Source organism: Neovison vison, chromosome 14, assembly GCF_020171115.1.
Source record: "Neovison vison isolate M4711 chromosome 14, ASM_NN_V1, whole genome shotgun sequence".
NCBI classification, from domain to species: Eukaryota; Metazoa; Chordata; class Mammalia; order Carnivora; family Mustelidae; genus Neogale; species Neogale vison.
This window is the reverse complement of record NC_058104.1, coordinates 16,883,946-16,906,244: the sequence shown is the minus strand read 5'-3', so window position 1 is coordinate 16,906,244 and position 22,299 is coordinate 16,883,946. Positions and strand designations below refer to the sequence as shown.

Sequence of the window (22,299 nt, the reverse complement as noted above, 5' to 3'; positions counted from 1 at the left end):
TGTTGAAAAAGAAAATCAAAACTGGAGGCATCACATTTCCAGACTTTAAGCTGTATTACAAAGCTGTAATCAAGACAGTGTGGTATGGGCCCTGTTTTTGACACAGGGATCAATGAAACAGAAGAGAGAACCCAGAAATGGATGCTCAACTCTAGGGGTACTAATCTTTTACAAAACAGGAAGGAATATTCAATGGAAGAAAGACAGTCTCTTCAACAAATGGTGTTGGGAAAATTGGACACTCATGTGCAGAAGAATGAAACTAGACCACTTTCTTACCCCACACACAAAAATAAATTCAAAATGGATGAAAGACGTAAACATGAGACAGGAATCCATCAGAATCCTAGAGGAGAACACAGGCAACAACCTTTTTGACATCAGCCACAGCAACTTCTTGCTAGACATCTCTCCAGAGGCAAGAGAATCAAAAGGAAAAATGAACTATTGGGACTTCATCAAGATAAAAAGCTTTTGCACATCAAGAGAAACAACGAACAAAACTAAAAGACAACCTATAGAATGGGAAAAGATATTCACAAATGACATATCAGATAAACAGTTAATATCTAAAACTATAAAGAACTCATCAAACTCAATACCCCAAAAAACAAAAAATTCAGCTAAGAAATGGCAGAAGACAAGATAGACATTTCTCCAAAGAAGACATCCAAATGGCCATCAGACACATGAAAAAATGCTCAACATCACTCAGCATCAAGGAACTACAAATCAAAACCACCTCACAGGAGTCAGAATGGCTAAAATTAATAACCCAGGAAACGACGGATACCAGTGAGGATGTGGAGAAAGGGAAACCCTCTTACGCTGTTGGTGGGAATACAAACTGGTACAACCAATCTGGAAAACAGTGTGGAGTTTCCACAAGAAGTTAAAAATAGAGCTACCCTACAACCAAGCAATCGCACTACTGCATATTTACCCCTGGTATTTATCAATCAATCAATCTTTAAAAAAGAATTTTCAGATTGCATCTAAAAGTGAAACCAATCTGTATGCTGCATTATTGAGGCTCACCTAAAAGTGATTCAGAAGATTGAAATAGGATGACTAAAGATCTGCTAGTCAAGGGCAAATAAAGGAAAGCAGGAGTAACAATTTTAATTGACAATGAGGTAGAGGCCAAAAATCTTTAAATGAGAAATACTGCTTACAGTTTTAATTCACAATGAAGAGAAAAGGTATAAGTATCAGGAATTATGTTGTATAATATCATACTCATAAAGCAAAAATTACAAGTGATATAGGGAAAAATAAATTTACTCTTGCAGTAGAGGAGTTACTTTTAATGAGTACTCAAACTTACAAAAACCTTAGTAAGTTTGACCACATATAAATAAAAATGTTTTGGGGCGCCTGGGTGACTCAGTGGGTTAAAGCCTCTGCCTTCAGCTCAGGTCGTGATCCCAGGGTCCTGGGATCCAGCCCTACATCGGGCTCTCTGCTCATCCGGAAGCCTGCCTCCCCGCCCCCACCCCCGCCTGCCTCTCTGCCTACTTGTGATCTCTGTCTGCCAAATAAATAAATAAATAAATAATATTTTTTTTAAAAATAAATAAATGTTTTCACATAACAAAAACAAAAGCAAACTTCATAAAGTTAAAAGATAAATCTAGGGGCGCCTGGGTGGCTCAGTGGGTTAAGCCGCTGCCTTCGGCTCAGGTCATGATCTCAGGGTCCTGGGATCGAGTCCCACATCGGGCTCTCTGCTCAGCAGGGGGCCTGCTTCCTCCTCTCTCTCTCTCTGCCTGCCTCTCTGCCTACTTGTGATCTCTCTCTGTCAAATAAATAAATAAATAAAATTTAAAAAAAAAAATTTGTACTGTTAAAAAAAAAAAAAGATAAATCTATTGATTCAAGGGCATGAAGAATCCAAAGTGGTCAAGTGACAGTCTTAATTTCCAATTCATTGGAATGTCTCCTATTAGAAGCATTTCTCCTTTTAGAACTAAGACCTAGTAGAGCACAAGTTTTTAGGGATAGGTAGCAAAAATTTTACTGGGTTACTAAGGATGCCATTTCTACTTCCATTTCTTGATTCCTAGACTGGTGAATGCCTGGTATGAGAAAAACAGCACCCTATATTGGACATTGATTCAGAGTATATAAGCTTCCTGGAGAAACTTTCCCTCAGCCCCACTAGATACTGCCACCTGGCTGGTACTGTAACTGAATCGGAAACGCCATTCCACCATTCTGTCAAATCAGCTACTTAGGATGGTGGGGAACATTGTAAGACCAGTGAATTCCATTACCACAGGCCTATTGCCTAGCTTCATTTGCTATAAAGTTGAGTTCCTTCACCAGAACCAACGCTGTGTGGAATACCATGATGGTGGATAAGGCGTTCATTGAGTCCAAAGATGTTAGTTTGGGCAGAAGCATTATGTGCAAGGAAGGCAAATCCATGTCCAGAGTGTCAATTCCAATAAAAACAAATCGTTGCCTCTTCCATGACAGAAGCGGTCCAATGTAATCAACCTGCCATCAGGTAGCTGGCTCATCACTCCAATGAATAGTCATATCAGAGATGCAGTGTTGGTCTCTGCAGACTGAGCACTTGGCAATGGCTATAGCCAGGTCAGCCTTGGTGATTGAAGTCCATGTTGTTGACCCCATCATAACCTCCAACCTGCCACCATGGCCACTCACTGGGCAAAGACAGTGGTGGCTTGAAGTGGCCAATTGTTATCCACTTATTAAAATCGTCCTCTGCTGTGGTCACCCTTTGCTGAGCATTTATACAGGACACAAATAGATTCATGTTTTTCACTCATTCAGAGAAATCAACGTATCTCTTTTGCAGACTTCCTTGTCAGCAACCTTCTAATCATGTTCCTTCCAAATCCCTGACCACTCAGCTAAACCACCGGCCACAGCCCATGAATTGGTATATAATCACTCATCAGGCCATTTCTCCTTCCAAGCAAAACGAGTAGCCAGATGCACTGCTTGAAGTTCTGCCCATTGAGAGGATCTCCCTCTATCACGGCCTTCATGGATGTACACAGCTGCCCACTTTTGGGTGGTGCCTGCATATCCTGCAGAACCATTTGTAAACCAGGACCAAGTTTTCTCTTCCTCTGTCACCTGATCAGAGGAAACTTCCTATAAAGCCACAGGTGCAGGCTGGGACAGAGAAGGTAGAACAGCAGGAGTTAGGACCATTAATATTTGGGCCATTTCTTTATACAATTACTTGTGCTTCCAGGACCTACTGGAATATTAGTCTAGTTATAGTTCTAGGTGCAAAGAGGGGTGGTGGGAGTGGGTTCTGAAGAGAATCAGCAGTGTCTTCCAAGGCAACTGTCTTGGGGCAGACCATTAGTTTCCTAGTGCAATGCAGGATATATCTCCACAGAGAGGGGTAGACAGACTGCTTCTACCAGCAAAGAAAGTACAACTGAATTTACAGGCCCAGTGTCCCAAACTTCATCAGGGCATTCTCATACACCCCATTCCAAATATCAGAATCCCATTCCTTCCTCACCAATGCCTCCACTTTTCAACTCACATTATAATTTGGCTTCTAACATGATGAGATTTGGGGTTTGGTTTTCAGCAATCTCAGCTCTGCAGCTACAGGAGTATCTTTCAGCATAGACAGAGAAGCTTTCAATCATTTATACAGTTCTTGGGCTGGGACTCTGAACCCTTGATCTCGTCCATTTCCCCCCCACTTTGTTCAGTGACATTAGAAGCAACAGCAACTTCATTATACTCGTTAGTTTGACAAAAATGTTTGAAGGTATCACACACAGTAATACAGATTCTTGCCTCTTGTGTTTGATTAGGAATATCCAATAGTGGTATTTCACATATTCCTATTTTCATATCATGTCATGGATTTTATCATTACTTTTACTCTTTACTACTGGAAACACAATCCTTAGCATTTTTAAAATCTGATCAGATCAGAGAGCCAATTCTAGAAACCCCAGAACCTACTCAGAGAATTCACCCTTAAGATTCTGCTCCCTTAGAACCACTCTTAGTATCAAAATCTGTATTAGTCAGGATTCTCCAAACAGAACCAAAAGGATGCATATACACATCTATATATCCATCCATAGCGAGGGAATTATCTACCATAGAGATTAAAAAAGAGAAATTTAAGGAATTTGGCTCATGTGATTGTGGAGGCTTCGTGAATCCAAAACCTGCAGCACAGGCTGGCAGACTGGAGACCCAGGGGAAGAGTTGCAGTTTGCATCCAAAGGCAATCTGCTGGCACAATTCCTTCTTGCTATAGGGAGGTCAGTCTTTATTCTATTAAGGCCTTCAACTGATTGAATGAGGCCCACCCATATTATGTAGAATAACCTACATTACTCAAAGTCCACCAATTTTTAATATCATCCAAAAAAACACATTCAGAATAACATTTGACCAAATATCTGAGAACCAACATTGCCCAGCCAAGTTGACACATAAAATTAACAATCACAAATGGTTATCTCTTGGGGAAGTTTATGAATTTATTTAAAAATTTTTTTTTCTAGGATTATCATATATTATCTTTCTAATAAGTAAATATATATTTTTAGTAGTTTTTTAAAAAAAGATTTGCGGGGCACCTGGGTGGCTCAGTGGGTTAAAGCCTCTGCCTTCGGCTCTGGGCATGATCTCGGGGTCCTGGGATAGAGCCCTGCACTGGGCTCTCTACTCAGTGGGGAGCCTGCTTCCCCAACTTCTCTCTGCCTGCCTCTCTGCCTACTTGTTATCTCTCTCTCTGTGTCAAAGAAGTAAATAAGATTTTTAAAAAATAAATAAATAAATATTTGCTTTGGGAAGTCTACCCTAGCAGCATAGCACTCAGAATATACCATTATAGCTGTTGAGTACATTGTGTATATTGTGTGTCCTATTATATGTTTGTCTAATAAACTAGGAAGGCTCTACAGAAAAGAGCCTCCACTTTTCATGTGCATATGTTTATCCCAAGCACACTACTCTGCTACAAAGTACACTCAAAGAATGAATGGTGAATAACAGAAAAAAATATTACCCCAAATCCATACTATTACTCCACCTACCCATTCTAAACCTGCCCCACTTCTGGGATTTCTTTGACCTCTTCAGACTCCTAGACTAGAAATGGTGACCACGTAATACGTTTCAAAATTCTGTCAACTTTATGTCAAGAATGCCTGTAGCCCCTGGCCTTTTGCTATCTGTATGTCCACTGCTTTGATTTGAATATCACACTTATAAAACATAAGTTTTATTTAAAAATTAATATATGCTTATTTCTGAAAGTGTAGGCCAAAAGAACAGATTTTTCAAAACCATGTAATTCTGTACTTCATTTAGGAAAAATCAAACATGCAAAATAGCCAGAAAATTTCTGAAGAAAGATTGAAGAGGATGCAGCTCTACCAAACTTTGAAACATATTGTGAAACTATAGTAAATAAAATATGGTGTTCCTACTTACATAGACTTAGCTATGAATTTAGTCCAAGGTGGATCCAGGTACGTTTGAGAACGTAGCATATGCTAATAATTGCATTACATATTAGTGGTGGAAAATATTAATTATTCTGGAAAAAAATTAAATTGGATTCTGTGTGAGCTCTTTCCAAACACTGATAACCAATTCAGTCCTCAGATACCAACGTTCTTGATTCTCCAACACCAACTAGGTATCCAGCAATTCAATCCAATTCTAATTCTACCTGGAATTAGCCCAGACCCTGCAGTGAAGGGCTCAGTCCCAGAAGATTGCCTCCACTTGACTCCAGTTACAAGCTCCAGGTCTACATGCTACCTCCATTTCTGTCTGACTTGGCTGCAAATTTGGGGGTTCCCACAATTCCCTCCTCGGGTTTGAAAAAAAAATTTTTTTTAAGATTTTTTTATTTATTTGACAGACAGAGATCACAAGTAGACAGAGAGGCAGGCAGAGAGAGAGGAAGGGAAGCAGGCTCCCTGCAGAGCAGAGAGCCCGATGTGGGGCTCGATCCCAGGACCCCGGGATCATGATCTGAGCCGAAGGCAGAGGTATTAACCCACTGAGCCGCCCAGGTGCCCCAGGTTTGAAAATTTCAGAACTGGGGAAATCACTTCATTTAGGTTTATGGTTTATTATAAAGGGTACAACTCATAAAGAAACCAAATGGAGGGACGCCTGGGTGGCTCAGTTGGTTAAGCAGCTGCCTTCGGCTCAGGTCATGATCCCAGTGTCCTGGGATCAAGTCCCACATCGGACTCCTTGCTCGGCAGGGAGCCTGCTTCTCCCTCTGCCTCTGCCTGCCATTCTGTCCGCCTGTGCTCACTCTCTCTCCCTCTCTCTCTGACAAATAAATCAATAAAATCTTAAAAAAAAAAAAAAGAAACCAAATGGAAGAAATGCACAAGATCAGGTACTAGGGAAGAAGCAGAGCTTCCAAGCCCTCTAGGTACACCACCCTACCAGGATATCAATGGGTTTACCCACACTGGTTATTTAACCATTTTTATAAACTATCATATAACTATGCCTCCCCCAGAGGATGGGGCCATGGGACTGAGAATACCCACTGTAATCACTGTGTTTAGTCTTTCTAGTGACCAGTCCCCATCCTGAGGCTATCTAGAGTTCTCACCTTAACTTACATCATTAGCACAGCTCAAGTATATTCTAAATGGAATTGTTATGGATAACAAAATATAATCCCATCACTCAGAAATAGTTAAGGACTTCTGTGCCAGGAACCAGGGACAAAGACCAAATATATATTTTCATAATACCACAGATTTTTATCACATTCCTTACTAAAATAAATTTCAAATAAATCAAGGATTAAAATGAAAACGAAAATCTTGAAAATACAAAAGAAAACATGGAAGAATTTTAAGAATACTTTTTAAGAGCGTAAGGCCTGTTTTACACAGTAGAGCACAAAATCCAATGCCCATAAAAGGAAAAAAAAAAAATACATATGACTACAGGAAAAGAATTTTTTAAATTTTTAATTGGAAAAAAGACATACATACAAACTACTGTACAAATAGTATAGAGACAAGTTAATTGCAACACAGAAAACATAAACAATTCCCACAAATCCACAAGAAACCAAATAGAAAAGCAGACAAAAGATGATCCCAGCGTCCCAGGATCGAGTCCCACATCAGGCTCCTTACTCGGCAGGGAGCCTGCTTCTCCCTCTGCCTCTGCCTGCCATTCTGTCTGCCTGTGCTCGCTCTCTCTCCCTCTCTCTCTCTGATAAATAAATAAAATCTTTAAAAAAAAAAAAATGGCAGCCAGGAAATACTACTCCAGATTTGTCTCTTGCAATCTTCTTCTCTCCATCCTAAGTATACACCTTTCAATGGGCATGCCAGTTCCTTTCACTGTTGCTCTGTCTGGAATCACTCACCTAAGTCCCCGTCTTGCAAGAATTATCTATATATCTTTCAAAATCCCATCAGCCTCATCTTCTCCAAGAAACTTTCCTTGGTGCTCAAAGCTAATATCTCTGTGCTCATTGTACTTCATTTCTCTTAACTATAACATCTTACCATCTATAGTCATTCACCTATTTATAAGTTTATCTCCTTGTAGGCCATGCCTGTTGAGGATTAGGGATGTTTATTTCTATACACACTGGATGGGAATGGGGATAAGAATGAGGAGTGAAGTGGTCCTTGAAGAGTGTTCCAAGCACTGAAAAATTCAGAATGACCAGGGAATGCAGTGAGTAAGAGAAAAAGAGAAAAGGGTTTTAACCCAGAGGGGTAGGCACAAGATGTTGCTGATTCTGGAAGCAAATTAAGACGTTTATATTTCAGTCTAAGGTCTTGAGGATAACAGGGATTATCTGTGGCTCATAGATTTACTTTTGATAGACTGCTCCAGTAGCAACATGGGGAAGAAAGCCAAAACAATTACTTAGGGCACTACAGTAGTTATACAGGTAAGAAATCATCATGGCCTAAACCTGAGTGGTGTAAGTGGGGACGGAGAAAAATGGATACATCTAGAAAGTGAAAATGTTCAGGGAATAAGTGGATGTGGGGGGCTGGGGCAAAGGGAAGAGTCAAGGGTGAAATTTAGATTTCTTTTTTTTTTTTTTAGAATTTATTCATTTATTTGACAGACAGAGATCACAAGCAGGCGGAGAGGCAGGCAGAGAGAGAGAGAGGAGAAAGCAGGCTCCCCGCTGAGCAGAGAGCCCGATGCAGGGCTTGATCCCAGGACCCCGAGACCATGACCCAAGCCAAAGGCAGCGGCTTAACCCACTGAGCCATCCAGGCGCCCCGAAATTTAGATTTCTGACCCTCTACTCATACAACACAGCATGACCTTGTTGGTCATTTAACCTTTTGGGGTTGATTTAATCACCTATGAAACTGGCTTAATTATACCTGACCTATTAAATGGCAAAGGATTCATATTAGTGAATGAAACACTACATGTGAAGTCCCATAAGAATTATATAGCTCAAAAAAAAAAAAAAAGAATTATATAGCATAATTATACCGTCTGAATGCAGAAGTGGCAATTACTTCACACCTTCCATGTCAGGCACAACACAAAGCATGTTACTTACAAACGCAATTTCATTTAACTTTTTCTAAGATGTCACTTACCCCTACTTTATAGATTAGGAAATAGAGTAAAAAAAAAAAAAAATTAAATAACTTGTCCAAGGTCACCTAATGGTACATATTGTTAAACTAGAATTCTTTTTTTTTTTTTTTTTTTGCCAAACTAGAATTCAAACTCAAAGTGTTTGACTCTAGGATTCTATTCCTACCACCTTGCCTCATTAGAGTTCATTCTTCAAAATTTTATTCTTTATTGAAATCCCTCCCAAATCAAATGGCTAAATATCTGCTGTCACCACAACAGCTTCAATTATAATTGAAATGGAGCTGCTCCCACATGACCCTTTCTGTGAAATTCTCCCAAGACAATCTAGCGTTTTCCACTCTACACATATATTAGCATACAGGCAACACTCCCTTACTACATTCTTTTGCATGGTATAATGAAAACAATTAATTTGCTTCAAAGTGTGGCAGTGGAGACTGCTATATGCAAACAGACTGCCTCTACAGGGATCATGTGGATCTGTTTTGCTGAGACTGTCTGGTGTCATGTTAGTGGAGCTGCCTAATAAAAATTCCATTCAAGGGGTGCCTGGGTGGCACAGTGGGTTAAGCCTCTGCCTTGGGCTCAGGTCATGATCTCAAGGTCCTGGGATTGAGTCCTGCATCCGGCTCTGTGCTCAGCAGGGAGCCTGTTTCCCCTTCTCTCTCCACCTGCCTCTCTGTCTACTTGTGATCTTTGTCTGTCAAATAAATAAATAAAATCTTTTAAAAAAAAAATTCCAGGGGCACCTGGGTGGCTCAGTGGGTTAAAGCCCCTGCCTTCGGCTCAGGTCATGATCCCAGGTTCCTGGAATCCAGCCCCGCATCGGGCTCTCTGCTCAACAGGGAGCCTGCTTCCTCCTCTCTCTGCCTGCTTCTCTGCCTACTTGTGATCTTTGTCTGTCAAATAAATAAATAAAATCTTTTAAAAAAAAAAAAATTCCATTCAGGGGCACCTGGGTGGCTCAGTAATTAAGCGTCTGTCTTTGGCTCAGGTCATGATCCCAGGGTTCTGGGATCGAACTCCATTATCTGGCTCCTGGCTTGGCAGGAAGCCTGCTTCTCCCTCTCCAACTCCCTCTGGTTGTGTTCCCTCTCTCACTGTGTCTCTCTCTGTCAAATAATAAATAAGATCCTTAAAAATAAATAAAAAATAAAATTCCATTTACTGTGGATTTCTTGCATCAATTTTAATTTTTTTTAAAAAAATATTGTATTAAAATATTATTGGTCTTAGGCGCCTGGGTGGCTCAGTGGGTTAAGCTTCTGCCTTCTATTCAGGTCATGATCTCAGGATCCTGCGATCCAGCCCCGCATCAGGCTCTCTGCTCCACAAGGGGCCTGCTTCCTCCTCTCTCTCTGCCTGCCTCTCTGCCTACTTGTCATCTCTGTCAAATAAATAAAATCTTAAAAAAAAATTGGTCTCAATTACTAAGTTTTTGGTGCCCCTTTAAATTTTGTACCTCAGGAGATCCACCCCCCTTTTCCCTACCTGCAAGCACATGCCTGGAAACCGCACAACCTTCATCTCCGCTCCCGTCTCCCCGCTCGTCAATCCATCTGCACACACACAAGGTGCTGAGCACAGTAAGTAACGCTATGACTCAAACGTGTGCTTTTCCGATTCTCAAGCATAAAGCCACCTCAGAGCATTACACACCAGGGTATTCACGGTAGCTGAAGAGCAAAAGACCGGAAACAACCTAGGTGTCACCCAGCGAATGACCGGTTAATCCCGTCACTCTCACAGAAAAGACCAGCAGCCGTTAACGGGAAGGAGGCGTCCCTGCTCCTACTGATGTGCAAAATCGCCGAGATGGAGTGTAACACACCCAACGTGCGCGTTATAAACCGGCATCCGTGTGGAGGAAATGCTCGTACCTCTGTAGGCTTATTTACAAACTCAGCATCCGAAGTTCGGGGTATCTGAGGGTGATGGCGTTGTATGAAGGAAGCTGAAGGCAAGGCAAGAAGCCTACTTTTCACCGCACCCTTCGGCACTTTGACTTCTAACATTTTCCTCATTACCTGCAAGAATGAGGCCAAACGTCACCTTGCGGACCGAATACGGGCGCTGAGGACCCGAAGCAGAGAGGAACCGCACGCACCCCTCGGAATTGGTCATAAAAGGGAGTCAGTCCTCTCCGAGAACCGGATCCCGACTCCACCATCGAAACCTGCCTCGAGGGCGCCTGCGTGGCTCAGTCAGGTAAGCGTCTGCCTTCCCCTCGGGTCGTGACTCCAGGGTGCTGAGATAGGGTCCTCCATGGGGCTCCCCGCGAACCTCTGCCCGGGCGCTCTCCGACAAATGAATGAATGAAGAGAAACCCGCCTACAGAGCAGCGCGTCCTGGGGGGGGGGGGGGCGCTCGCCCGGCTTCTCCTCAGCCCACAGCTTGCTAACAAGGCACCGCGCACCCGCCCTCTTTCTCTTCGAACCCCCGAGCACTGGGCGAGAGACACTATCAGACGCACCGCCGTATCCCCACGGCACCGAGACCCCCTCCAAGCACGCAGCAGTCAAGAAAACGCTGCTGACAGGACGCCGCTGACAGGACGCCGAGCGAACCGCGCGAGTCGGGGGAGAGGGGGGAAGCCCACCCTACATCTGCGGCCAGAGACCTCCGTGAAAGCCGCCCGTTCTGCAGTCACGCCGGGACACTCTTGGCCCACAGGCCCCGCCTCCGTCCCCGGGTCCCGGGTCCGAAAAGCCGGGGCCCGGCCGCAGCCTACACCGACCGCCCGGAACCCTTACTGCCCCGTAATAGAGCCCTCCTACGCGCAATGGCTGCCGGGCAGCCGCGAGGGGCGGGACCGTCGGTGCCACCACCCATTGAGCGGCGCTAGCAGACCCGCGGCCCAATGGTAGCGCCGCACGGGAGCGCCGGGGGCGGGGCGGGCGCGCCCGACATTTCCAGAAGCCTCCGGGAGCGCGCGCCTCCTGGCCACGCTGCGCCGGCGTTGGGCACTCGGCGCGCCGCCAGGTCTCTTCCTCTTCCTGTGCTGGTTAGCCATGGCGGCCGTGAAGACCCTGAACCCCAAGGCCGAGGTAGCTCGAGCCCAGGCGGCGCTGGCGGTGAACATCAGCGCGGCCCGGGGCCTGCAGGACGTGCTGAGGACCAACTTGGGGCCTAAAGGCACCATGAAGATGTAAGGCGGGGCCGGCGGGGCCGGCGGGGCCGGCGGGGCGGGGGCCGGGCGGGCACCCAGCGCCATCGCGGGCCTGGCGCAGGGGGCCCGGGCCTCGAGCCGGGCGCCCCTGGGCTTCACCGCTCGCAGCTGCGGCCCTGCTTACCCGCAGACTCCCGGGTCGCTCCTGTTTCCTGCCCCGGCCGTTTCCTCTTGTAATGGATGCCGTTTCTGCGGAGAACAAAGCCGCCCGCGTGCGCGACTTGCTCCGCGCCCGGGGACTCCGGCGACCCTGAGGGGGGCAGGCTGTTTCTCCCAAGGGAGGGCGTGGGCACTGCACCATTCCTGTTACGGGCGGCGAGAACTGGCCGCGTGGCCCCGCTGCCTAGGATCAGGGTAAAGCCCGATTGCAGTGGGACTCTTCAGTTAGGTCCCCGTTGAAAAAGTCACACTGGTTCTTTTGTGCCTTCGAACAGGCTGGTTTCGGGAGCTGGAGACATCAAGCTCACTAAAGACGGCAATGTACTGCTTCATGAAATGGTGAGAGGCTGCTCTACCAGGTCCAAAATGTCCGGGTTTTCCGCGTTGCGTGTGGTTTGCAGGAAGGTTTTTAATGTTATTTTCAACAGAGGGCACGTTGGTCAGGTCTCAGCAGGTCTTTCAGACAGTGGAGGAAGTGCGGTAAGAGCACTGACTATACATACAGTGCCGGGAGGGATCCTGCAGTCACAGCTAACTTTTGAGTGAGTCCCTGTTCTCGCCATGTAAGTCTGTGGTTAAAGGGTTGTAGTTATTAAGATTAACTGTTAAAATCTGAAAAACTAAGTGATTGACAGGTGCAAAATGGTTATACTTTTTCGCTTTTTAAAACATTTATTTCTGTCTTTTGACATCTCTCTCCACCTCCAGGCTCAAAGGGAGATAAAACTCTGTTTTACTGTTGTTGAAGTTCACTGACCAAGAGCACGAGACCGTTGAGAGAAGCACTTGTTTGACTCATCCCTAGGTTTCCAGAATCTAGCACTTAAAATCCAAGGAGTCTATTACTTAAAATGCCTGTGTTTTGAGGCTGGGCTTGAACTCAGGACACTGAAAGGCCCTGAGATAGCAGTGGGAAGCTTAACCAAATGAGCCACCCAGGCGCTAAAATACAGGGCTTTAATAGTGCTGCACCATGCCTTCAGTACACAGATGTTTGTTAATATCTTCACTAAGAATTAGATAATCTAGAAAGTTCAGTTTTATTTTTAGTTGGCTAAGTGGTGATCTGCACTAACAGACCATACTTAGAGTCATAGGTTGTCAAAAAGGCTTTATCTGTGTGGCTTCTTTTATTTTATTTGAGTTCTTAAATTGTGTAATACAATATAAATTGAGAAACGGGTGCTTCGGTGGCTCAGTGGGTTAAGCCTCTGCCTTTCGCTCAAGTCATGATCTCAAGGCCTTGGGATCGAGCCCTGAGCCCCACATTGGGCTCTCTGCTCATTGGGGAGCCTGCTTCCCCCTCTGCCTGCCTGCTTCTCTGTCTGTGATTTCTCTCTCTTGGTCAAATAAATAGAATTTTAAAAAAAAAAAAATATATATATATATATATATAAATTGAAGAAGCACATGAAGCCAGTGAGAAGTATATAGTATTACTCATGTAATATTCTTGTCCCCCCAAAATTAACATCACATTTAGGTGAGATAGTTTGCAAGATATCTGGCCTAGATTCTTAAAACTGTCAGTATCCCCAAAGAGAAAAGCCTGGAAACTGTTCTAGATTACATAGAATAAGGAGACTTAAAAACCAAAAGCAGTTCAGGAACACTTTTTGCACCCTTTGTAATTTTAAGAATCCGGGGTGATATTGGAAACTTAGTGAATGTCCTGTTCTTACAGAACCTTTCAAGATTTAGCATTCACTGATGATCTTTGTAATTTTTTGTTCAATTCCAAGTAATATGGAGACTGAGATTTAATTTTAGAAGGAACCTGGTTTACTCTCAAGAGTTCTAAAGAAGCTTGCATTGATTTGAAATTATTTCTTACTGTTAACTCTGCATTATTCAGTAAAACTTACCAGGCCTCAGATTTCCTCATCATTAAAGCGGAGATGATCTCAAATCTATATGTGAAAATGTTTGAGTTACCATAAATTAATGTGGGAAATAGTTAATGGTGAGTTTTAAATCAGCATGGTTTGTAGCTGAACACTTGGTCAATTTACACAAATAGATACACTTATGGAGACCTTTCATACATCTTATGGTATATGTGGACTATTTCCGTTCAAGTAATTTTTTTATTTTTTACTTTCAGCAAATTCAGCACCCAACAGCCTCCTTAATAGCCAAAGTAGCAACAGCCCAAGATGACATAACTGGTGATGGTACCACTTCCAATGTCCTAATCATTGGCGAGCTACTGAAGCAGGCAGATCTCTACATTTCTGAAGTATACATGATTCTTGTTTCTGTAGTAGTTTATATGTGGGAAATTTGTATAAATTGAGTTGTTAATAATAGCTGTAGCCATGTAGTAGAATGTAAAGAGCAGGGGCTTAATCTGGGAACTAGAACCTATATCCTGGTCTTCATACAAGTTTATTGTGATCTTGGACAGATTAAGGAAACTTCCTTGACCTGAAGGCTTTTTAAATCAAGTTGCATTTATATATTATTTATATAAATCTATAAGAGATTGATAGTTGAGATCTCAAAACAGGATATTCAGGACTAGGTGTATTTATTTAAAGGACAAAGCCAACTAAAACATAAAGAATTACAAAATGTTTTTAACCCTGAGTTAGTCTGAGGGTTAAAGTAATCCAATGCCAAGAAATTCTTGGGAAGAGAGAAAAAGCAGACCCCTAGTCTCCCTGTTTGTTTTTGTTAGGAAATGATGTGAATCGAAAAGGTAAAGGGTCTTCTTGAGTATGGTTGTAAGTTTTGGCCATTATTCCTTGTGGTTTGCACAGTGAACACCCAAGTGTGCTTTATAGTTCCCTTGGCTTTGAGTCTGTGCTAGAGCAATGTCTGTTCTTTCCCTCTGCATTGAAAGGACTATTTATCCTTTTAAATGTATTCAGAAAGTCCGCACATTGTAATAAAGCATGTGAATGATCCAGAATATTCCTTTAAAATATTTTATCATCTAGTTGAAGAACTCCAGTTAGCGTGGTTATATAATTGTATATTTATAGGGTCTTCATCCCAGAATAATAACAGAAGGATTTGAAGCTGCAAAGGAAAAGGCACTTCAGTTTTTGGAACAAGTCAAAGTAAGCAAAGAAATGGACAGGGAAACACTTATAGATGTGGCCAAAACATCTCTGCGTACTAAAGTGCATGCTGAACTTGCTGATGTCTTAACAGAGGTATGTTAAATGTATGTGTCCATGGTGCACACCTATACTGAAAACCCCTGGCATACTTTCTAGTTGAAATTACAAAGTGCTACCTAAAAACTCACAGTGCCATACCATGTGAAATAAGTAGTTTCTCTTTTTGTGGCATTGAGAGCTGATGTGTGTGAAATGAGAAAAATCGCAGTATACCTGACCATGTTATTAAGATGTAATCAGAGTTTTCATCAAAGGTGCATAAAATTGAGATTTTATTGTTCAAAAACTTCCTATCCCCAATATTTGTAATAGAATAAATAGTAGGGATGACAGTTACGTAATTGTAAATTGAGATGTCGAAATTTAAGTGACTTCAATCCTTTATAACTAATGTATTCTGTTACTGACTAGAAAAAGCGTAGATTGATTCAGAGATTTTGAAGAAATGTAAATTTCTCTGAAGAACGAGCAGTGTAAGTGTCTGGACTTCTGCAAATCAAATTCATGTAATGGTTATGCCCTTATTGTAGGCTGTGGTGGACTCCATTTTGGCCATTAAAAAACAAGATGAACCTATCGACCTCTTCATGGTTGAGATCATGGAGATGAAACATAAATCTGAAACTGATACAAGGTAGGTGGTAGAAAGCAATGAAATACTTACAAACTGTGTTTGTAAATTTACAGGCACCTTATACTATGTTCATATCATTTGGCTGATTTCTTTTTCTTCGAGTTTATGTGTATTGCCTAGATAAGTTACTTTTTAGTTTAATTTAGTATTTAGTTTGCTCAATTTTGCTCTTGAAATGATGTATTTATAGTTGGAATTATTCTGAAAAGTGAGCTGTGTCAGCAATTTATTAAACTGTAGGTTACAAAGCATAACAGGAGACTTTCAGGGAATTTAGAATATATATTACGTTTCAGAATCCTAATTCGGAAATAATTTTTAAAAGGGAGGTCATCACAATTTGAGAGCCTACCAGTTGCTAATGTTTCTCTGCAGAATTTTCTGTACAAGATAAGCGTTGTTACTTTTGTTTGAATGGCTTGTTTTTGTACTATGTTCTGGGTATTGCTTTTTCATAATTGAACCTGCCTAGGTTTAACCTAACAGCCTTTTTCAAAAACTTAAGAAATATAATGTGAAAATTACCAATACAGTCTCAATTCAGTATTTGAATTTCATTAGTATAGGTTATATATCATCTGGAACTAAATAACGGTACAAATTATTATGTGTTTCAACAGCTTAATCAGAGGTCTTGTTTTGGACCATGGGGCACGGCATCCTGATATGAAAAAAAGAGTAGAAGATGCATACATTCTCACATGCAATGTATCATTGGAATATGAAAAAACGTGAGTTTACAGCCCCTTAACAAATGGAATAAAAAGGTGGAGGAGCTGGGTATTTTGGGCAAGTCACTTGTGAGATTTAAGTTTCCCCACTGTGAGGGCAGTAATGCTTCAGTTGGGTTCAGGTGAATTCTGGAAAACAACCTCTGAAAATATACCAGGGGCAGGATTGGAGCTCAGTGGCTATTTGTTAAATCTCAAGACCAATCCTGTTTCTGAGGCTCTGGTTTATCTTCTCAAAAAATAAATTCTTCTCCCACCCCCCTTCCGTAACTTTTTCTTAAACAGAGAAGTGAATTCTGGCTTTTTTTACAAGAGTGCGGAAGAGAGAGAGAAGCTTGTAAAGGCTGAAAGAAAATTCATTGAAGATAGAGTTAAAAAAATAATAGAATTGAAAAAGAAAGTTTGTGGTGATTCAGATAAGGGATTCGTTGTTATTAATCAAAAGGTGAGAATGAAATGACTCTGTATTGTCCATTTTGCTATTTTTTAAAGTGCCTTTTGTTGTAACTAACTGTTATTTTTGTTATAGGGAATTGACCCCTTTTCCTTAGATGCTCTTGCAAAAGAAGGTATAGTAGCTCTGCGTAGAGCTAAAAGGAGAAATATGGAAAGGTATGGATAGCATATTATCTTAGTATTGTAAATTTTACTTACTTTGCAAATTAAGTGGGATTACTTCTTTTTTCTGTTCTTACTATTGTGTTTTTCCTTTTTTATTCTGAATAAAATACACAATACAAAATTTACCATTTTACTCATTTTTTTCCAACATACAATCTAGTGGCATTAAGTTACATACACATTATTGTGCAACCATTATCATCATCCACCTCCAGAACTTTTTCATCTTCCCAAACTGAAACTCTACTCATTAAATAATAACTTTGTTTCTTTCCCCTGCCCCTGCAAATACTACTATTCTACTTTGTCTCTGTGTATTTGGTATCTTATAGTAAGACATCATGCAATAATTGCCCTCTTGTGTCTGGCTTATTTCACTTAGCGTGATGTTTCCCAAGTTCACCATGTCGTAATGGGTTAGAATGCTGTTCCTTGTTAAGGGCAAGTGATAGTCCGTTGTATGGATATATCACCTTTTGTTTAATGCACTTATCAGTGGACGTTTCAGTTTCTTCCTTTAGGCTATTGTGAATAACGCTTTTCTGAACATTGTTGTATGCTTTCGTTTTAAACCGTGATGTGTGTATGTACATTACCTTAGGAGAGTATGTCAAGAGAGTATCAAGGGGTTTCAGAGAACGACTTTTTCCCCAGACCTCACCACAATGAAGAGCTCTTGTTCATCTTGAGATTTCTTATCAGAGGAGTATTTGCTGACTTTGAAAGAGTGGATTAAATGTGAAGTTAGGAAAAAAGACTAGTTTAGCTGGTTGGTGGTGAACGGGAACGTTTAAGTTAAAATAACATTTCAGGATTTTAGTATGTAATTCTGAAAGATTGCTTCCTAAAAATTATTAATAATCTCTTTAGACAGAACAGAGCCGCTTACACATCTCCCTTAACACACTTCACTGTTTCAGGCTGACTCTTGCTTGTGGTGGAGTGGCTTTAAATTCCTTTGATGACCTAAGTCCTGATTGTTTGGGACATGCAGGACTTGTCTATGAATATACATTGGTAAGTGTATTTTCTTTCCAAAGATAATGTAATAAATACTGATTTTTGGTTCATGAATTCTTTGGTAGTAAAAATTCATTCACACTTAGGATCAGGCTTTTGCTTTTTGTACATACATTTTGAAGGTTATGTGTAGTAAATGATAAGCCACTGATGGGAAAAAATTTCTTTTATATGTGATTTTTTTTTTAAATGAAGTAATTTGCTCTAATATTATTGGTCTGTTGGCCCCTTATTAATATGCTACTTATTTTTCCATAAGCCCTGTAAGCTTTTCATTCTTTGTCCAAACATACCCTGTTTTTGAAAATAATTATCTCTTGTTCACATAGGGAGAAGAGAAGTTCACTTTTATTGAGAAATGTAACAATCCTCGCTCTGTCACATTATTGATCAAAGGACCAAATAAGCACACACTCACACAAATCAAAGATGCAATAAGAGATGGCTTGAGGGCTGTTAAAAATGCTCTTGATGATGGTAAGATCCTTACTGTATTTATGTTCTTTGGCTAGTGTGAAAGGCATGGCTGAATACTGTGTTCTTTTTATCAGTAGTTTACACAGCCAGACACCATGCAAAAGTAAAGTCTTCCCTCTAAAATGCCTGTGATGGTATGCTAAGCTTTTTCATAGCATATCATATTTAAAAGTGGGTACAGGTAAATGAGCTAATACTAAAAGCTTGCAGATACTAGTTAAATTAAATCATTTTGCCATTTGATGTGTTGCTTATAGTGCTTTCAAATACAATATTAACATTGTGACTGTAACATATTCTTAGGAAATTAATGATTTTTACGTTGTGTTTCATGTATTAAAAATTATTCTACAGCTTTATTTTGTTAGTTGAGCATTTCTCTCCTTCCTCGCCCACCCCCCATAGGCTGTGTAGTTCCAGGAGCAGGTGCAGTGGAAGTGGCAATGGCAGAAGCCTTGATTAAGTACAAGCCCAGTGTGAAGGGCAGGGCCCAGCTGGGAGTTCAAGCATTTGCTGATGCATTGCTCATTATTCCCAAGGTAGGACTACCTTAACAGTCAGTGTTCCTAACTATATCAAAATGAGTTAGCTGATGAAAGTTTTTGATAATGTGGGATCTTTTTCATAATGTAGATTTTGAGTAAACAGGTTTTATCAACTTTTTCATGAATGTAGCTAGAGTTCGGTATCTCTCATCAGGCAGATGTGTTTGGTTCCTCTGGAAGGGAATTGAATATCTGAAGTTTCAGATGCAGGAGAGAAACTGTTTTTAGAGGGTTTGGAGTGTAGGGATTATATTCCCGAGTAAACCTTGCTTTTTATTTTTATTCTGTCATGTGCTCATTTGGGGGTATTGCTCCTATCAGTGTGTTGCTGGGCTAAGTGGATTGAGTTAGTAACAAGGGTCTGTTCTGTGAAGTGAACATAAATACCAGTCTGTCTTCATTAAAGGTTTGTTGTTTTTTTGTGTTTAAGATTTTTTTAATCTATTTGACAGCACAAGTATTGGGAGCTGCAGAGAGAGGGAGAAGCAGGCTTCCCGTTGAGTAGGGAACCCAGTGCAGGCTCTGATCCCAGCACCATGGGATCATGACTTGAGCTGAAGGCAGATACTTAACTGACTGAGCTACCTAGGCGCCCCTTTGTTTGTTTTTCTTAATAGAAATTATAGTTCATTTATTGTTGATTGACTATCACTTCTTAGGTTCTGTCTTTAAAGGATTAAATTTGTTTGCTTTAGGTACTTGCTCAGAATTCTGGTTTTGACCTTCAGGAAACACTAGTTAAAGTTCAAGCAGAACATTCAGAATCAGGTCAACTTGTCGGTGTGGACCTGAACACAGGTAAGAGAACACAGCTATTTGTAGGGGGAGAGCTAGATTCAGGTGAGAGAAAGCCAGGAAGGATAAAAAATGGAGATAAACGAAAAATAAGTTTAAAAAAATGGAGATAAATGAATCTTGGCGTGATGCTTTGCAGTTTGATATCAGTGTTATTAGGGAACCCAGAGTTGTAAAAAATATAAAAATGGAATGACTAGATACAGTAAGTAATGGAATAAGGTAGACATTTGTGTAATTTCAAAGAGGATGGATTTTTGGTGTTGCTGATTAGTAGTAGGTGGTTCAGGTTAATATGGAAGGATTTCATGTTGGGCTGACTGTACTCGGTCTTTTATCCGTGACTTTAAAAAGAAAATACATTAGATGATGGTATTCGTGGATGAAAAAAGGCTGAGGATAGCAAATAATGCTGGAAGATGGGGCCAAGTCTTAATGAAATGATTTTAAAGTCCTAGTCTTAAATGCAATCACACAAAATAGACAAGTAGAAAGTGGAAGAGAGAGAACTGAGATGTATACTCCCATGCAGTATGTGTAAGACCTATTGTTATCAGTAACATCATTTACATTCAAGTTAATAGAAAAGGTTCCTGGGATGAGGGAAATGATAACCCATTTTGGCCAGATTATAGTTCAAATGCTTTTTACTTTAATAGGGACAAATAAGAACGTGTCCCATAAAACAGAGATGATAAAACATTTGGTAACCAAATAGAGCATTACTATTACTAGAAGTCTTCTGAGGAGAGATCAACCAGTTAATCAGAGATGGTGTATACAGGATTCATGGTTTGGAGCAACATTGGACTAATTGAGGAAGTCTGGATAATGATGAGCAAATGACAAAATACTCTGTTGTCTTAGCATTCTGATCTTGTAACCTCCTGTGTTTTCTTTGCAGGTGAGCCAATGGTAGCAGCCGAAGTAGGCATATGGGATAACTATTGTGTAAAGAAGCAGCTGCTTCACTCCTGGTAAGTTTGAGAAAACCAAAACCTTTAGGGACTCATCACACTCTTAATTTGGTGTTTTCTATTTAATTTCTTCGGTTTTTTGTTTTTGTTTTTTGTTTGGTTTTGGTTTGCAGAAATGATCATCAACTGAAAGTATAGAAATTAAACTAGCCTCCCATGTTTTGGAGAGGAAAGGAGAAACTTAATTGGATATAATTTGCAGTTTGGAAATTGAGCTGAATTAGGGTTCATATCTCAAATCTGAGCCATCTGAATTTTCCTCCCCTTTCAGCACTGTGATTGCCACCAACATTCTCCTGGTTGATGAGATCATGCGAGCTGGAATGTCTTCTCTAAAAGGTTGAATTTGAAGCTTCCTTCATGTCATCCGAATCATGAAGACTATAGAGTGATCCTAAGAATATAGCGACAATTTTGTCCAAGCTTCAAACAATTTTCAAAAGCATCTTCTTTTCCCATATGAAAAAAGAGAACACTGACACCTAAATTCTGAAGTTCTGAAATTACAGTATTTTTTTAAATTGCACTGCAGTGTACACCCATCAAGCAGGCCGTTTTTACCCAATAAGAAGGATGTTTGCTTTAGCTAGAGTGATAACAAAAGTCCCATGTTAGTTAAGTATATGTTATCTACCTTGTTATTAAATGTAACTTGAAAAACAAATTGTAATGGTTTAGTAATTTCTTCTAATGGACGTATTCTCATTTATCCAGTAGTTACTCCATTGTTACACTTGGAAGTTTTCGCTAATACAAATACTGAAGTAACTTAAAATTTTGAAAGCGTCCCTTTTTAGTAAATCCCTGTGAGTGAAACTATTGGATCTTGAGACTTCTAGTGATTTCCAAGCAGCTGTGCTTAAATATGCTCCCCAGAAGAGCCGTCGTGAACAGAAGGACTGGGGAGCTGAGTGAGCCCCGAGTGTGACGTGGGGAAAGCCGTCTCACCACTGCTGCCTCCACTCCTTTCGGGCCGCGGCTGAGGGGTGGATTCTCCGCGGGTCATGTCTTCACACCCCCGCACTTGTGCCCCTTCCTCCCGCGGTGACGGTATGGTCGGTGTATCTCTGCAGCCCCCACCCCAGAAGTTGTGTGTTGTGAAGCTTTGTGTTTTGGGGGACTTGGCAGCTGCCTAAGTACATGCACAATAAATGTTAAGTTGAAACCTTTTCTCTGATCTCAAATGCTATTCCAGCGTCCGACAAGGGTTAGAATATAAAAGGGAAGGAAATCAAAATGTTCTGTTCATAGGGTAATGAGGGACTTCTGGAAAGGCGGTGTCCCTCAGCGCTAAGCCTGACGACACCGCTCTTACCTGGCTCCACACGTGTTCAGTCAGGACCCAGCAGTAGCCCCGGAAGAACTAAACCTTAACGCCAAAAAAAAAAAAAAAAGCTCTGGCCGTACGCACGCAGTACGGCTTCCGACGCGGGGCACGCAGTACG

At 41.2% G+C, this 22,299-nt stretch overlaps 2 protein-coding genes and 2 non-coding genes across 7 annotated transcripts in view; 3 read left to right on the top strand and 1 right to left on the bottom strand.

The window, feature by feature from the left end:
- PSPH (phosphoserine phosphatase) overlaps positions 1 to 11,363 on the bottom strand; it is a 41,948-nt gene extending 30,585 nt beyond the window's left edge. For 3 of the 4 annotated variants that reach the window (XM_044232623.1, XM_044232626.1, XM_044232628.1), the window contains exons 1-2: positions 11,198 to 11,363; positions 10,479 to 10,625 (exon numbers count right to left, since the gene is read on the bottom strand). The gene's annotated coding sequence lies outside the window, so the exon portion shown is untranslated. The remainder of the gene's footprint in view (positions 1 to 10,478; positions 10,626 to 11,197) is intronic. The other variant, XM_044232624.1, reaches the window with a different exon arrangement.
- A 188-nt stretch (positions 11,364 to 11,551) lies between these two features.
- On the top strand, positions 11,552 to 22,024 carry CCT6A (chaperonin containing TCP1 subunit 6A). Its single transcript, XM_044232560.1, has 14 exons — positions 11,552 to 11,746; positions 12,202 to 12,265; positions 14,031 to 14,165; positions 14,914 to 15,087; positions 15,585 to 15,688; positions 16,309 to 16,419; positions 16,705 to 16,864; positions 16,949 to 17,031; positions 17,961 to 18,057; positions 18,390 to 18,537; positions 18,943 to 19,076; positions 19,778 to 19,880; positions 20,782 to 20,854; positions 21,126 to 22,024. Exons 1-14 carry the CDS (start codon positions 11,610 to 11,612, stop codon positions 21,196 to 21,198), a joined length of 1,596 nt encoding a protein of 531 aa, XP_044088495.1. The 5' UTR covers positions 11,552 to 11,609; the 3' UTR covers positions 21,199 to 22,024.
- Positions 14,681 to 14,814, top strand: LOC122896234. Its single transcript, XR_006382394.1, has one exon. It is a non-coding gene; the product is annotated as a small nucleolar RNA SNORA22 (small nucleolar RNA).
- On the top strand, positions 18,581 to 18,720 carry LOC122896233. The gene has a single exon (XR_006382393.1). It is a non-coding gene; the product is annotated as a small nucleolar RNA SNORA15 (small nucleolar RNA).
- Positions 22,025 to 22,299: the final 275 nt, after the last annotated feature.